Source organism: Aphelocoma coerulescens, chromosome 2, assembly GCF_041296385.1.
Source record: "Aphelocoma coerulescens isolate FSJ_1873_10779 chromosome 2, UR_Acoe_1.0, whole genome shotgun sequence".
NCBI lineage: Eukaryota > Metazoa > Chordata > Aves > Passeriformes > Corvidae > Aphelocoma > Aphelocoma coerulescens.
This window is the reverse complement of record NC_091015.1, coordinates 145,920,080-145,937,849: the sequence shown is the minus strand read 5'-3', so window position 1 is coordinate 145,937,849 and position 17,770 is coordinate 145,920,080. Positions and strand designations below refer to the sequence as shown.

At 40.3% G+C, this 17,770-nt stretch overlaps 1 protein-coding gene across 11 annotated transcripts in view; it reads right to left on the bottom strand.

Annotated features, from left to right (window-relative positions):
* Positions 1-16,604, bottom strand: part of VPS13B (vacuolar protein sorting 13 homolog B) — a 434,575-nt gene extending 417,971 nt beyond the window's left edge. For 9 of the 11 annotated variants that reach the window (XM_069005219.1, XM_069005215.1, XM_069005221.1 and 6 more), the window contains exons 1-3: positions 16,497-16,604; positions 15,550-15,727; positions 6,950-7,093 (exon numbers count right to left, since the gene is read on the bottom strand). In XM_069005219.1, the coding sequence (XP_068861320.1) occupies positions 6,950-7,093; positions 15,550-15,696 (291 nt within the window). In that variant the 5' untranslated portion in view covers positions 15,697-15,727; positions 16,497-16,604. Of the gene's footprint in view, positions 1-6,949; positions 7,094-15,549; positions 15,728-16,435; positions 16,451-16,496 lie in introns of those variants that run through there. The other 2 variants (XM_069005216.1, XM_069005220.1) reach the window with 2 other exon arrangements.
* Positions 16,605-17,770: the final 1,166 nt, after the last annotated feature.

Below are 17,770 nucleotides of genomic sequence, written 5' to 3'. Positions count from 1 at the left end.
GGCTGTTCCTGAAGGACTGCATCCCATGGAACAGACCCATGCTGGAGCAGTTAATGAAGAACTACAGCCCTTAGGAAGGACTCACATTGGAGAGGACTGTCCCTCGTGGGACACTGGAGCACAAAGAGAGTCCTCCCACTAAGGAGGAAGCGGCAGCAGTGTGATAAACTAACCACAACAGCCATTCGCTGTCCCCTGTGCCACTGTCAAAAGGGGGTAGAGAATTAGCAACAGAGTGAAGCCTGGGAAGATGGGAGTGGTGGGGGAAGATACCTTTAAGATTTGGGTTTACTTTTCATTATCCTACTCTGATATGATTGGTAAAAAAATTTAATTAATTTCCCCAAGTCAAGTCTGTTTTGCCCATGACAGTAACTGGTGAGTGATCTGCCCCTATCTTTATCTCAACCCATGAGCCTTTCATTATATTTTCTCTCCTGTCTATCTGAGAAGGGGAGTGATAGAGCTCTCTGATGGGCACCTGACAGCCATCCAGGGTCAACCCACCACAATGCCTGAGAAAGAAAGTTCTTTGACAATCTGAAGTACGGCTGCTTGGTTGTGCCAGTGTCCATTATCTTCCTTAACAAAGCTATCACTGCATTCTCATATGCTTCAAATTCTTCAAATGTGCACTGAAATCTTCTTGACAAATAATCTCATACCGGAATGTTCTACTGTTGATACAGAGTTCAAAACACTGCTGGAAATACAATATGAGTAAATAATTTGCTGTCTCCTGACAGTGTCAAATACATAGATATCAAGCACTGGTCTTTGCCTGTAATATGGGACCTGTTTGACTATCACAGTTTTCCTTTTTCTCCTAGTTTGAGTGAGATGACATTCTGAGAAAGCAATTCCAGATTGTTTGAAGAAGGCTTGCTACTTAAATCATTACAAAAATTAACAGAGTGATAGAAATCCATTATTTTGGAAGCTCAGATTCCTCTTTCTTACCATATAAACCCTTTTCTGAACCCTTATATAAGCAGAACATGCAATTTTGCTAAAGCTTCAGTGGACACTAGAGGGATGTGCTTTCACAAAGGAGGAGAGGAGGGGAAAAAAAAGTGGTGCTTGCACATGTTCATAATTTGATATTTTGTGAGATGCCTACTGTCCCAGACACATTAACTATGAAAAACAGACAAGCAGGCATTAAATGTAGGTTAGATGTAGACTTTTTGAACCTAGGCTGCCAGAACAGCTTCTGAAAAAGGAAAACTCATTTCATGGGATTCACCAATGTAAGATACACTACGCCTGGTGATCCATGACAGGATATTGATTCTACTACCAACTCACACAATCTTGTGCTCTTCTCATTCCAATTAACAGCTGTAGCACATTTTCCTTTTAATGTACTCTAGGAAAATGGTAGTTTGACCAAAAAGGTATACAGCCCATTAGTTCTGAGACAACCCTGTAACAGAGGTCAAAGCACAGTCAGCCTGAACAGCCAGGAGTTTCTTCAAAATCACAAACTTGGTCTGAACATCACCACAAAGAGGTACACAGAGAAGATCTTGTTCAGAAAACAAGATGAGAAAAGGCAACATTTACTCACTAGATACTATTGCTCCAGCTGCTACAGGAACTGAAGGGAAAACTCTTAAGTACAGCACCTATACCAACACAGCGCCATACCCTTACCCTACTTTCTCTTCATAACATGCAAAGTGCATTCATTTGAATCAAAAGAGCTCAGATTTTGAGCTTTTTGATATTGAAAATAGCTCAGATTTTGAATGCAGTTCTTGTCAAGAAAATCTTTTCATGTTGTCAAAACAGTTAACAGACTTGATGATCTTAAAGGTCCAACTGAAATGATTCTATGGTTCTAAAATCAGCCTGGTCATTATTACAACAGGTATTAAGATTGTATAACGTCAGTAACAGGCATTCAGGTAAACAAGACAGGGATTCAGACTGAGGCAACACAAGGGCAGTGGCAGGACTCCTACAACTAGAGTATTAAGGAATATGCCTGCAGGAGTCTCTGAACAAATTCACAAGGGCAATTTCTTTCATAAGCAGAATTACTGCAATCTACAGCATCAGATACTTCGCTTTTAAAGTCTATTAAAGTGGTTAGTAGGAACAAAAATATGTAAATTACATGATCACTCTTTCGTGCCCAGCTAGAACATGTGAGTATTTATCCAGTTTAAGCAAAGCTGCTCATCTCCTCCTCAGCCTCTCATTTAAAATCACTGGAGGAAGACAACAAACTGTCTGAACCAAATGCTGCAAGGCCTTTTCTAGCATCTGTTACAGCCTACCTTTACTACTTCCTCTATTGAAAGAGTAAGTTTACTAAATGTTTTTGCAAGAGATTTGTGGGGCATGGTATTTATCTCTTAAAAGGATAATATCCTTAGATGAGAACCTCCTACTAAAACACTTTTGCACACATAAACCAATCCATAGAAAACATAAGAGCTCTTCAGACAGGAGTTCTTGACAAAAAATGGCACAAAACCCAACAAAAGAGTCTGCCAAGCCCTCCTGAACCTTCGGAAAATACTAAATTACAGTCTGATTTGCATGAAGCAATTTCTTTAAATTCAAAATAATATGGAAAATTTTTCTTGTTACTTATATATACACTAATTTGTATGCATGCACACACAAACTTAAGATCCTCTTTTTTCTTTTATTAATCTATTAAAACACAAATAAGAGCATCAAGAACTGGCTGCTTAATAAGAATTTCATATTCATCCTTAACCTGGTATGATTCAACACTAGATGATAACATAGTTTGCTTCCTATAGAGCAATTCTCAATATAACCTTCACCTTAAATTTTGCATACAAGAGCTAAAATTCAATATCAGATTTAAATTAAACTCAATATCTGAACTAAACCTACTACTATGAAAGTAAGTACCAAATGAAACTTGTTTTAAAAATAAAGACCTTGAGCTTCCACATGAGCAAATAAAAAGCATAAAGGTGAGCCACTAAAGACTGTTAGCGAAGTCTTCTGACCTCAAGTCTTACCATATTTTTGCAGTCACAGAACAGCAGACTTACAGAATCAAACAGAAAAAAACAGCACTGCTTGTCCATACAGCCACATTTGACTGAACTACTACAACCCAGGTGAGGGAAAAAACCACTAAAGCTCTGCTTCAGATCTGGAGCTAACTTTACCACTGAAGCAAAAAGACTTTATATAACTATACCCTCAAACACAAGCCTTCTGTCTTCACCTTCCAAGTCCTGCATATTCTGTCAACACACCTTATCTCCCATCTCAATCATTTCCTGGTCAAGACCAATTTCTGCTTCCAGCATTCTTTGGTGGCAGTCTCTACCAGTTGTCAGGTAAGAATGTGTTTGGTATTCTGACAGACATGCTTGTGGGCTGTTCTCCAATGCCTCCACAAAGTTACTATATTCCTTCACAACTTTCTTTGTAATGCCTCATGAAAGGAGCAGTACTCAATTGTCTGGTATGCTGATCCAAACTGCTTGGTTTCCCTGTGCCCCTCTAAGTGCTTCAACCTAACAGTCTTCCCCAATTCCATCATTAATTACTCTTGGAGTACAGAGAGCTTTCATATACATCAGCATATTTCTGGTGCACTGTGTTCTGCTTAAAGGCAAGGACTCAACTGTGAAGCAGTAATACAAATAACATATTTCTTCTTGATCTCCTCATTTGCATCAGTTCCAAGATGAAAAACCACAGAACTCAAGGCTGAACATGAAGAATAGTCTTGTGGTTAGGTATAATGGCAGGAAGGCGAAGAAAACAGACACGGGCTTACAGGCTTGTCCTTCCCAATTTGCACTACCTGAACTTAAAGCCCCTAGCTTGGGCACAGAGATATCTTAGCATGGAGAGGGGAAGAGAAAGGAGCAAAGAATTTCAAATAGCTTTTAAAAAAAAAAAAAAAAAAAAGAATTTGTGTAGAAGAGAAAAGAGTTAAGAATAGTCCAACAGGACAAAAACCTCTCGGATGTAAAACAGCAACCGACACAGGTTTAACAAAGTGTTTTCAATTCTATATGAAGTCTGGAGATTTAATATATAGAGATAGGTAATGAGAAGAATATAATACTGGAACTTTAACCACCTTCTAAAACAAAACATAGCACTCATGGAGAACAGTGTCAGGACAGTCAATTACTATTAACTCAAATATAAGTCAAGCAAACTTCAGAATCACATTTAAGTGTTTAAGAACAGATTTAAAAATCATACCACCATATTTGAGGACAGTATAAATGCTCGTACTTAAAACTCAGTGCTGCAGAAGATTAGTTCAAGAGTAAAAAAAAAAGCCAGGCACAGCTGCATTAGGCTGACAGACATCAAAAAGCAATGTGAAACATCTCACAGCCAAATTTTATTTCAAGTACTGACACTAAGCTAACTCATAACCAAAAGTGCACATACAAAGCATGTTCAACAGAACACCACTTTAATCACTGCAAAGTTCTGCTCCTGATGCACTTCAATTTAATTTTCTCATAAAATAGACACATTTAACATTTGATTTTTAGATGTAGATATAGAAATTTTAAAAAAAGGAAAAAAAGCACAGAAGAAAAAGGGGAAAAGCAATGACCTTCAAAATGTAAATAGAACTAATGCTACATAATTCTGGATTTTGTACATTAAGTGAAATTACTACTTATACAACACTTCTGCTTAGAAAAAGAATTTTTGCATAAAACTAGAAGTTGAGCCATTACTATCTAAACCAAATTTAGCTGAGAAGATGCTGCAATAAGAGTAAACAACAAAAAAATGCAAACTGAACTAACACTGAAGCTGAACTAACAATGACGCAGCATCACAGCAAAGCATATATATATACAAAAGCACCCAGGGAACTGATACTCTTCAAAAACATGGGCAAAACCGTCTCTTCCTTTGCACAAAATCTGTAGGGTCCACTGGATGACAGCTTCAAACAATGCCATATATTTTAATCTTCACATTAAACAGAACAGAAACAGAAACAGTTTGAAATAGCACCTCTCCAAAAAAACCACATCTCACTAAGTTGAGGTCAAGAACTTTATTTTTTGCTCAGGTGAAACTATGCATGTGCTCATTAGAGGTTTCACCTGAGGAAGGAAATATAGGATCAAGCCAATCAATTTGAGAACTAAACTGAACTTTCTTGCTAATTATGCTCTTCACTGATATGAAGTTCTTGGCAGAACAGTTCCAACTGGTGCTAAACTCACTGTAAGTTCATTTTACTATAATTTTCCACAGAAATATTTCATTTCATTCATATTTTTTATTCACTGATTACAGAAATTTTTATGACAATTGCTTTTAGCCAAGTACACTGTCCTACTTTGAACACTTTCAAATAGTAATTTAAAAAATGAAATTCAACCTGTCAACTTTTTAAACCATATTCTCAGAAAACACTATAAAAGTGTTTTCGTCTACATTCTTGTTAGTCAAAGATAATCCTTCTATGGCACAGACCCAGATTTTACCCTCCTGAGCATACACACCACTGAATAATTTGTTCAAACGTCAGTTGCAATTTTCAAAACTCTTTTCTTGCCTCTGAATCTTAAACATCTGTAACAAATACTTGTTTTGAGAGTGCTTTACATTCATGACACTTGACCTTTTGATGTATGCACCACAAAATTTAAGTTTCAAATACCATGCAAGCAGGAAATCTGATCATTCCAGCAGTAGCCATCTGCAAGGTCCCATATCAAATATTAGTTCTGAGTTGCACAAAGTCATGGGCTACAAATCTTTTTCTGCAACTCATAATTAGTTGTAATTTGCTGCTTCCAAAAACACATTTCTCATGGAACATCTGGTGTCAAAAGCTTACCTTAACATAGGAAAAATATTTAGTATTTGGCTGTTGGTGTGTATATATGCACATATGCACACAGATCAAGTGTAACTACAGAACACAAGCATGTCCTCTCTGGGTGGCTAAGACTAGAGATTTCTACACCAGCAAAAAAGCCTCTTAGCTCTGTAACTGTAAAAGAATATAACAAGAAATACCAAACATAACAGGAAAGTGTTTTCCAATGTTCTTGCTGCCTTGTATCTAGTTATTGATGTGAAATGTTAACAGCTCATCAAGCACCGTACCAAACACTTGAGTTTTTCACAAACTGGAATTTTTGTTTGCATGATCCTTAACATAAGTGAAGAACTGTTGAAATTGAAATGTGAATAAGGCTTTAAAAAAACCAACAAGCAAAACAAACTTGTAAGCCTCTCTAGAATTAAAGCATCATACTGATTTAAAAAGACCCCACAGGTTCAACATTAATGTAACCAAGTACTTTTGGTTAACTAAGTTACACACATGAAAAAAATTGAGCCAGTGCATATTGCAGCTTCATCATGTCAGAAGGAAACCTTTCCTGAGCCTGTGAAAACAGCCTAATGCACAAATTATTCTGAGCAACTAAAAGAAAAAGAATCCCTGAAGACCCTTACATACGAGAAGTCTTCCAAGTACACTCAAGCAAGCAATGTAACTTCTAAAGGTAAAAATTATTTACACTCCAGGATCTTCAAAGCATTCCTTAAATAACAGCAACACAAGTTTTGAAAAATGCCCAGTGCTGAGTTGTGCCACATACAGCTGACTCAAGCAACCAGCACTGCTTCTTGGGAGGCAGAACCTGGAAACACACAGGATGCTATACTGCTCTTGAAATCCATTTCTTCTCTAGTCATAGGAAAATCTAATAGAGCACTCTTAAGTTGCTTTCACATCTACAAGAACACAGCTAGAGATAATAAGAGTTTAAAAATAAGCATGAAGATATTAGCCATGACAAGAACAACATTAGCCTCTCAGAAATAAAAGGGACCCCAACTTCACATGCCGGATTCTTCAGAAGGCTTTCAAGAAAGTGACCTATAGAAGCTCTTATTCTCATGAACCTCACAATGTTGGAAAAGCATTCATCACATTTCTCACCTGAGCACCATCCTTTAACTTCAAGATGCATTCCATTGTATTGATAGTGATGACAACTGGTTCTGATCCCAATTTCGTCCATGGCACATGAATCCGAAGTTCATGAATATGCCCACTTAAAAAAGTAAATGGCAGTTTCAGCTCCTAACAACAACAAAGAATGCAGAATTAACTACTGAAACATATCAAAATTCCAGATACGTTTGTAACTCAAAATAGTAAGGTTCTATCACGAAACAAGTCAAAAGTTATTCTTCCTCCCCTAATCAGCAGTGTGCCACAGGACTTGGCATTTGCCTTTATAATCACTTGTACAATTATGTTATAATTAGTCTGTTCAAAGGAGACACTTGGATTACGATGTCCTCGATAATAAAAGATAGTTTAAAACCACCTCTCGCTCACATGAAGCTACTGCAAAATGTTTCACTATTCAAGGGACAAGTAAAAACAAACAAGGTGAAGGTAAATACTTAAACTGATATGCAACCTGTATTATTGTGAAGACCACAAATTTGGAATTAAACACTGACCATGCCACAGGAAGACAATTTCTTTCAAAATATTTCAGTGTTTAAGAGTTTTAAGAGGTCAGTGCTCTTAAGACTGGCCTATTGTTGCCCCTTTCACATCAAACTGCTTAGTAAATACAAAGTTATTAAATTTTTCATTGGCAAAACCAGACTCCTGTACACTAAGGTGTAATGTAGATGTCACACTGCTTTAAAAACTAGTGCAAGTCAGTCCAGAACTCCTAAAAAATGCCTGGGCACTCCATCCAGCCAATGCATAGATCACAGCTCTGCAGAACAGCCGCAGGGAGGCAGCTGCTGCTTGCATCAATGCAGAAGGAAGTAAGGTGCCAAAGTTTAGATTAAAAGTACCCAACTAAGTAAACTGGGGTACATACAATACAAAAATTTCCCCAGTAGCTTCAGGTGTTCTCCTGCAAAAAATTAGTTTAACACTTAACCAACAGAAGGGTCAGGCTAGAGAACTGGTCCCAGGACTAGCAATCAAGATTTGGAATAACAAGTGTTTACGGTAAAATAAAGAAGCAATATTTGGTATGCCAGAATGTTAAGTGAGCATTCTAAATACTAAGTATTCTAATGCTCAGGTTTCAGTGATGAATCATCTTTTCACCTTTCTAATCTCATATTCTGACATTTTTTAATATCAAGGTTAAAAGTTTTAATGGAGAAAAAACAACACATCTTCAAGTTGCTTATAGCCTGGTGTTTTCATTGTCATCTTAGATGCTGGGAACTACAGGTGTAGTATTGTCTTGGTTTGAAAGACAGGTGTCTGCTAAGGAAGGCAGAAGCCTCCCTTGGAATGGCAGATGCGACCCCCCTTCCCTCCGAGTTATTACGATTTTGAAATCAAGGGACTTTCAGGCAAAGATACGGGAAATAGGAGTAACAGTTCTTTACTATTATATATCTGTATGTGTATAACCAGTCAAACAAACAACAATAACTCTGGCAGTAACAGCAAACAATCACAAACCCAGCCCCAGCCTTCTCGGCTGTCAGGCCCTTTCCCCTCGGGTGCAGTTCCGCTCGCAGCCGGCAGGGGCGCTGGCGGCTCCCGGTGAGCAGGGCAGGTGCGATGGTTCCCCCGCGGCTGCAGGGGGCGCTCCGGAGCGAGCTCGGGGAGCACGCGGCACCGGTGCCCTGGGATCCCGGGAAGGGATGGGACAAAGGCTTCACAAACCCCTGGGCAGCCGATCCCGGTGTCCGGCCGGACCCTCGGGAACAGCAGGCTGGAACAGCAGGGACAAACACAAATCCCGGGTGGCAGATGAGATGTATCAAAACTGCGGAGCTGCAGTGGGAACCCCCCGGAGGTCTGGGCAGGCAGGGTGAGCACAGCTACAACGTAGCAAAGGCTCGAAGCAACGGCAGGGGCAGGGCGGCCACAGCCCGGCTCCCAGCGGGGTAGGGAAGGCGGGCTTGGGATCCCGGGGTCTCTCCAGTAGAAGGAAGGCAGCTGAAGAAGCAGCCTCTCTCTCCGTCCAAATGCCAGGAACTGACTGCCCACAAACCTAGGTGAAAGAGATGCACCCCTCCTCCTATGACCAGGTCCTTTGTTTTCCTTAAGAACTCAGTAATTTGTCCCCCTGGCAACATGTATGGGGAAATTTCCTTTAAGAGAAAAAGAAAAACAGGAGGAGAACTAAAACCCCAACAAGTATGTTCTCAGGTTGAGAAATAAGTGAATCTAACTCTCCTAAATGCAGGGCAGCAGTTTTGGCCAACCTACAATGACCATATAGCCCAACTGCCTGACCAATTCAGGGCTGACCAGAAGTCAAAGCATGCTATTAAGGGCATTCTCCAAATGCCTCTTACACACTCACAGGTTTGGGGCACTCACCTCCTGCAGGAAGCCTGTTCCAGTGTTTGATCACCCTCTCAGTAAAGAAATGCTTCCTAATGTTCACTGTAAGCCTCCTCTGGTGCAGCTTTGAACCATTCCCACATGTCCTATCCCTGAATACCAGAGGGAAGAGCTCAGCATCTCCTCTCCTTGTCCACCCCTCAGGAAGCTGTAGAGATCTGTGAGGTCACCCCTCAGCCTCCTTTTCTCCAAATAAAGCAAGCCCAAAGTCCCCAGTCCCTTCAAACAGGACGCTGCCTCCAGCCCTTTCACCACTTTTGCTGTCCTCCTCTGGACACATTCACATCCTTTACCCTCATTCTTCAGCTGAGGGGCCCAGAGCAGCACCCAGAGCTCAAGGTGAGGCCGCACCAAGGCTGTACAGAGGGACAGTCACCTCTGTGACCGGCTGGTGATGCTGAGTTTGATGCAGCCCAGGAAGGGGTTTGTCCTCTGGGCTGTCAGGGCACACTGCTGACTCCTACTGAGCCTGCTGCCAACCAGCACACCCAGGTTCTTAACTGTATTTTGGTAAACTCAGGAACATGAACATTTGTTCAGACTCTGGAATCACCCTGGCAAGCCAGGGCTTAAGCACCTTTCCCCCTTGGCTCAGTTTATGTACATGTATCACTCAACTCAGAATTTCTATGAATGAATAGATGTTACACAGAGAAGGTCCATGAAACTCTGAAATCAAGCAGGCAAGTTGCTAGGGAATTTCAGACAAACATCTACAAGTGGATCCAAAAAGCCTCTTTTCCTGAACTGCTGGACCCTAGACCTATCCCTGCTGTACAGAACTTCTGTATGAATAAAATCTGGGGACAAGGGCATTTTGCATTTACTGCTTGATATGTACTATAAAGTCTTAAAGTCTGCCTATACAATATTTCTGTGAAGCTAGCTAATGTCAGTTTTTGCCTAAATATATTGAAATATATACATTTATCAGTGATAAATTAATGAATAATTAATATATAATAAAATCCTGGTGATATGTTTTGAAAGCCCACTAAAAATTTTTATTTTCTTAAGTAGTTACCATTTCCTAAGTTCAGAGTTGAAATAACCACTATTGACACGTGTGACAGGTTTGCATCTTGGGATAGTCTTTGGTATGACTAGAGGCAAGTCAACCATTCTTACCAATACCTACCCACCAGAGCAACAACAGCTGCTAATAGGAGCAACTTTAGGGAACACTCCCCCATTCTGCAGCTGATATCTCCTAAACCTTTCTACTGGTGCTATGAAAAAGTTTACCTTGTATCCAGGAGCTAAGAATATTGTATATTCACTGCTGACAAACTTCAGAGGAGGAAACTACACAAAATTATAACTCTATTTTTTTGCCAAGTACAACTTTCAGTTTGTAAGTTAGTTTTTGGGTCTTAATCAGTATTGATTAATGAAGTTTAAAAAAACCATACCCATCTCATGCTAGGGAAACTCCTGACTCCTTCCTCAGCCATGCTTACATAAAGTCCTATCTAATTTCAATCCCCACTCTAAGAGATGACAGTTACAGTCTTTCTCATTAAAAGTACAAAGAAAAATTTTAATTTGTTTTTACAAAGTGTTTTTTCTTCATGTCATTCACTACTACACTTCATGATTTTAGCCAAAAAGCCTTTCCTAAAAATTCAGCCCTAGGCTCACAAGCAACACAAAATTTTAATCCAGACAGTTTCAGTGAAGACACTGAAAAGCAAATATTGGGTTGTTTAGCTACAGATCTTGCTACATAATTAATCATACAATAACTTAAGTAGTGCCTTTTGTCCCAGAGCTTTTTTTTTTTTTGGGGGGGGGGGGGGGGGCGGGGGGGGAATATGGGGTGTGGCACAGCAACAAATTATAAAAAACCATGCAATTGAAAAATACATTACAACATAAGAGACAATGCTTTCAGAGATCAAAGCAGCAAACTACCACTGTTAACAATGATAGAAAGTTTTTTGTCTTCCAAAGACTAATTCCCATTCTGGACTTGTAGATGCATAAGTTTTTGTCACTCATCAATATCACAATGTCTATTTAGATCCTGGCTTGTCTTTACTTCAAAAGGCATTCTGGAATAGCTATTTTTCTACTATTTGATGGATGTATTTAACACATTTTCATTTTTGTCTAGTTAACTCCAAAATGCTGAAAGAAACTTTAGTAGGATTTATTTCAAAATAAAGGTGATAAAAGCAAATGCCCGACATATTTAGAAGATAGTTCTTTTTCAAAGAAATTTAGTTACAAATTTTATCTGACATTAAGGAAACATGCTGTCCTGGTTACAGCTAGGGAATTAGAATAAAGCAATGTGAAGAACTCTTTGTTGTACTATTCAGTAGACAATACAAATGTGTGCCGAATTCAGTAACTTGTTCATAATACAATGTAACAAAGAACATTTTTATTCCTCCTTGTTTCCTACACAGTCTTTTTCCTTTCATTAAGTACTGCTTGAAATTCTTAATATTTCTTCTGTACCCATGACTGATTACACTTTGCATTTTAGATTTTCCATTTAATCATATGAATCTTTCACAAAAATATATATGACTAAAACCAAACTCCTCGCCTTGACCCACAAATAACTAACATCATATGATTAAAAACAATTTTCTGGGCTTGACCCATAAATAACTGACTAACTTGTCATACTGCAGACTAGGTGATCATAATTCCCCTTTGCTAAAATCTCCCCTTGCTCTAAAACACAAAACTATTCTAAAGGTTGGGGTGATAGGCAAGTACTTGTTCTCCACATCAGTGTTAACTCAAATACCTTTTCTTCACAGTCAAGGCCCTAGCTCACAAGTAACCAGTGGCACGTAAAACAGATTTAAAATAAGGATATTACAATGCTCCCGTTTCCTTAAAATTATTTTAAGTATATTAGAAATTTTCATATTTCTTTCTTTACAAATTCTTTTGGATATGAAAAATCCACACTATAATAAAACTCAATAATCTTTAGATCTAGGTATCCTTTGTCTTCCCATGACTACTTCATCTTTCCCTTCTGCATTTGCAAAACAGCTAAAAACTAATTATGGGAATATACACAAGCAGCAAGAAGAGATCACAATGTATCTCATCTTTTTGGCACCACTGTATCAACAGATACCCTACACACAAGCTACTTACCAAGTTCAGAGGTAGTTCTGTTACCTCTGGTACTATGAGGACTTCACACAAAAGTTTACAAAAGTGCTTGAAACACTTTTCCAAAAAACACTCTTTAAGATATTAATTTCAAAATTTTATTACAAATTACTTTCTTGAAGCAGTTTTTGTACAATATGCATACTGTGTACAGATGGAAAATTTCTTGGACTGCTTAGTCTTCTAGTAATTGAATGATTCAGGATAGGAAAAAATATCAGCATTTTATTAGATTTAATCTTTAAGTAAAGATAATTATTATAAAATTAACTGGCTATTCAGAGAGTGACACAATTATATACAAAAGCTACACTGTACCTACAAGATTCAGGCCGAGTACAAACTAGTACTTGACCTCCATTACAGAACTGATATTGTACAAAAAAAATGGGACAGAGAGAAGGACAGACCCTAAGAGTTATTACAATGACATTCAGCTTAACTTAATGAGAGTATGAAACTTACATAAACATACGTAAAAAACATGCAAAGTATTTTCAGGTACTGGAACATTCTCTTCACATTTGATAAATTTTCTATGTCAACAACTGTATTACATCTGATTTCAAGAGATATTGCTTCCAACTTGGTCCCAAAAATAAAGTTAAATCTTCTGTAAGACAAACAGCAGTTTATGCTCTGTTCTCATCTGTCCTTTGGGATTCTGTTTGGTGGCTGTAGTGGTTTGGTAACCTATGACAGTGGCTCATAAGAGCACAACATGACATGGGAACACTAACATCAGTGAACTGCAGGGAGTAGGAAGCACAGACCTGTTTCCAAACCTTTTATAAGGTGCTTTGTCCAGGTAGTTTGGCACCTATGCTAACATTCCCAAAAGTCCAAGTGTAACTCCACGAAAGATGGAATTCTCTGGAAACGTTTAAGGCTCTAGACAGATACAACCTGGATAGGTGCATTTGTATCTAAGAACCTGAAGCATTAAATTAAAGCTGTGTTCATGCCACATAAGGAGCAGGGAACCAGGCTGGGGATAGCAACACAGGACAGAAAGACTAACTTCAGGTATCATGAATCCACCCAGGGAGAGAACCCAACTAAAATAATATATACTGGTAATTTCTAGAGAGCAGCTTTTCAAGGGAGCTCCTGCCAGCTGCAAGGGCTTGGTGACTTTGCATTACCACATACTGCTTACTCAAAGGGTTTTGCTGAGCAGACATAAACAGCATCCCCTCCACAAAAAAAGAGAAAGACATTCTAAATACAGTCTGTGGGTCCAGACAAGTTCTGAAGAATAATAAGAGCCAAATGAAGATAACTGCATTTCACAAACACCCAGCCAAATAATGTAAAAATAATGAATCTGAGCTAAATTTTGCATCTATTGCATATCGAAATTCCCACTCAAATGAGCATGGGTACATATGGCAATATTTGCCACAAGAGCCATGACATTATCAGATTGAGCTGGATATTTAGGAACTCGGTTCATAGGCAGACAAAGACAAGCAAGGAATCATTTATCAGAAAACTGCAACTACTGGAAAGGGAACATCAACAATGAGAGCAGCAAAATTCTTAGAGTGTCAGGTAATACAGTAAGTTTGATAGATCCATCCCAAGTCATCATTTGTTATTAGGACAAACTTTCTCTCTGCACAGCAGAGCACTGAAACAGCTAACCCAGAGAGGAGATTCTCGTCAGACAGGAGATTTCAAGATTTCAAGATTCAGCTGAAGAAAAACACAAGCTTATCTGACAGCCTTGCTCAGAACAGGAGGTTGGACTAGATGACCTCCAGAACTCCTTTCTGATCAACCCTTATTTGGTTCTATAACATAAACATTTAAAAAGGCTCACGAGGGAACACATCCTACAGAACATCAGCTGTATGGACAAGATGTACCAATTAACAGACTTGAGAGAAAATACAGTGGCTAAAAAATGCTTGAAGGAAGACAAGTAAGGTTCTTTAAAAAGCACAGAAAATAGGACAAGATCTCTTGTAAGATTGTCTCCTCTTCCAGAACAGGATCAGAGAGTTTTAATTAACCATATGCATTTCTTTCACATTTTAAAAGGTGTCCCTGAAAGAGACAACCAGCCTATTCCAATGTCTCATAATCCAACACATAAATGAGATTTCCATTTATGTCTAACCTAAGTCGCCCAACATGCAATTTATTCACTTCCTTCTTGTCAGATCCAAATAATTCTTGCCCTATCATGTCTCACCTTATTTTAGTCAATATTAAAAACACATTCCCTGTATATTTTATTCTTCTTTCAAGGGATGTATTGTCTAAATTTCCTATTCTTTACTGCATTTCTCTCAGCTCCTTCACTTGGTTGGACTACATCTGGCCACAGGACTCCAGCTAAGCCCTGCTACATCATGCACAACAGAAAGCAGCTTTCTCGGCCTCACACACTCAAGCCGTCAACTCAGATAAGCATAAAAGGAAATCACCCCTGTGCTAAGGCTTTACCAGTTCATATTGACAGCAGGCTCCAAATTCTGTATCTAGTGTTTTACTTGGTCAGCCTTGTTATTTTAAAGCTAAATTCTACTGAGTCTTTGATTCAATCCACAGAAACCAGATGATCAAATCTATTCCTCAATTACTCTTAAGTTTAGATGCAACTGGAAATGATGAAATCTGGAGTCAGAAAACAATACAAAGAGCACAAATGGGTTTAGCATGCATAATTAAAAAGAGATCACACTTTACTTTGTGACCTTTCAACTTAGTTACTATATGTAATTAGTAAACATGACTAGAAAAGCAATTTAATTATGTTCATACCCTAAAATAATAGTTACTGAAAGAAGAAACACGTCCACAAAACAGCCTCTCTTCACACTCCATAACTTATAGAATGTGTAAGAATTACCATTCATTGCTAAACAAATGGCATGAAATTAAAGCAAGAATAACTAAATGCAGGGGGAAAAAATACTTGCATAAGAAGAAAACCAGCAAGCACTGAGTTATTACTTAGCTGTGCAGACCGACCTAAAATATTTCAGTCAATTTCTTTTAAATCAAAGACACGGACTGTAACTGCTATAAACATAACATACCTGTTCAAGTACATCCAACTTTAATTCAAGTTTACTAAGCACAACATCTCCTCCCCAGAGTGACAACTGCAGATCTGAAGGCTTCAAGTTCTTTATGTAACGATTCACATAACTCATCAAAATAGGAGTTACATAGGACTCCAGCATTCTGGCAGACCTCTGTATTACAGGTCACACACTAGGAAAAGAGGACGAGATTGAGATATTAGTTATGTATCTCCAGTCTAATTTTCAATAATGTAACATTCCCATTGCTTGAATGTATGTAAATAATTCTAAACATTGTTTATAGTCAGAGATTCATATAGTTACATATAAAGATAAAATGCATAGAAAGATGCAAGCACGTCTACTTGCATTTTTGGATTTTCAGGTTATATATATATAGATATATGTATATACACACACATACATATGTGTGTATATATATATACACACATACAAGCTAGTAACTAGCTTGTTTAAAAGAAAATCTAAATGAACGAAGAAACAGAAAAGGTGATTGAGCAGTCTACCATGCTTTCACACAGCACTTAAGTGAAAAGAAAACTCCTTTTTGGAGTCATCAAAAGGATAAACTTTTATCGGTAACACCAAAAATGGGTAATTTCTCACTTTTAAGACTCCACACTAAAATATCGCCTTAGATGCACTGGTCTCAGCACCGTGTACAAGGCAACCCCGCCAGTTTCGTGCCACCCTGAACTCCAAGAAACCAACATCCCTCATGAACCGAGCTGAAGTTACATTAGGGGCTGCCATGACTCCCATCCCTCTCCACACTCTTTCCCAAACTCCCACTGTCCTGAAGAGACCCTTCCCTGTCCCGTCACCGCCGGAGCCCCACCCGGATACCTCCACAAACCCGGGAACCCTGCGCCCATACCTTCGGGACACATCCTCGCACGTCCCCCCCGCGGCCCCCCGCCCCCTCAGGGCCCCTTTACCTGGCCCTGCACAGCGCCCCGAGGCTCCGCGCCCACCCCGGGCCGGCCGGGCCGCGGGAGCGCCGCGCACGCAGCGCCTCCGGCAGCGCCTCCCGCCCCGGCTCCGCCGCTCGGGCGCTTCCGGGTTCGCCGGCGCATGCGCGTTCCTCCGGCGGCCCTCGGCCGGAAGCGCTTGGCGCGAGCGCGGGGCGGGGCCAGGCGGCGGCTCTGAGGGCGGTGGAGGTCACGTGCCCGGGAGCGGCCGGGGAGGGGCGGGGCTTCCCCGGCGGGGCCGCGATGTGGGGGAGCGCGTGGGCTGCGTGTTGGAGCCGCAGGGACACAGAATGACTGAGGCTGGGAAAGGCCTCCGAGGTCAGCGAGTTCAACCTGTGACGGAACAGCACCGTGTCAACTATACCGTGCCACTAAGTGCCACGTCCAGTCTTTACTCAAACACCCCCAGGGACGATGACTCCACCACCTCCCTGGGAAGTCCATTCCAGTGTCTAATCACCCTTTAAGTGAAGAAATTCCTCCTAATATCCGACCTGAACATCCTCTGTCACAGGTTGAGTCTATATCCTCATGTTCTCTCGATTGTTTTCTGGGAGGAGACGCCAATTCCCACCAGGCTACAGCCTCCTTTCAGACAGTTGTAAAGAGCAATAAGGTCACGCCTGAGCCTCTTTTTCTCCAGGCTAAACACCCCCAGCTCCCTCAGCTGCTGCTCACAGGACTTGTGCTCCAGAATCTTCCAACAGCTCCACGGCCTTTCCCGGGACCCTGTCCAGCACCTGAATGTCCTTCCCGAATTGAGGGGCCCAGAACTGCACGCAGCACTCGACACAGTCTCCTCCCAGGGCCGAGTGGCCCGGCCACACCCCAGGGGTGTGGGATCCGCTGCTGTGGGGAGCTTGGGAATGGCGGGCTGTGATCCGGAGCGCTGTGGACCTCTGAGATGTGCCACTGCCTCGACCAGCTTCAAGGTTTGGTTCAGGTTGTTATAATTGACAAATGACTGTGTGGGGCAAACTCCAGTGGTGGCAAACACTTCTTGTTCCTACTCTTCTTAATAAAGGTGGGCATTTTCTGGCTTCGTTTACAGCAAGGTTTTGCTTAGGTTCTCAATTTCACCATTTCAGATGTGAGAGTAGTTCCTGACGCCCAGAAACACCCTTGATGTTCTGCATGCCAAGAGTGCTTCTCACTTCTCTAGATCATAAAGAAAAGCCCTCTCCAGCAGCCCCGAGTCCCTTGGGTTTGCTTGTGGCACCCGGAAAATGCCCTGGAAAGTG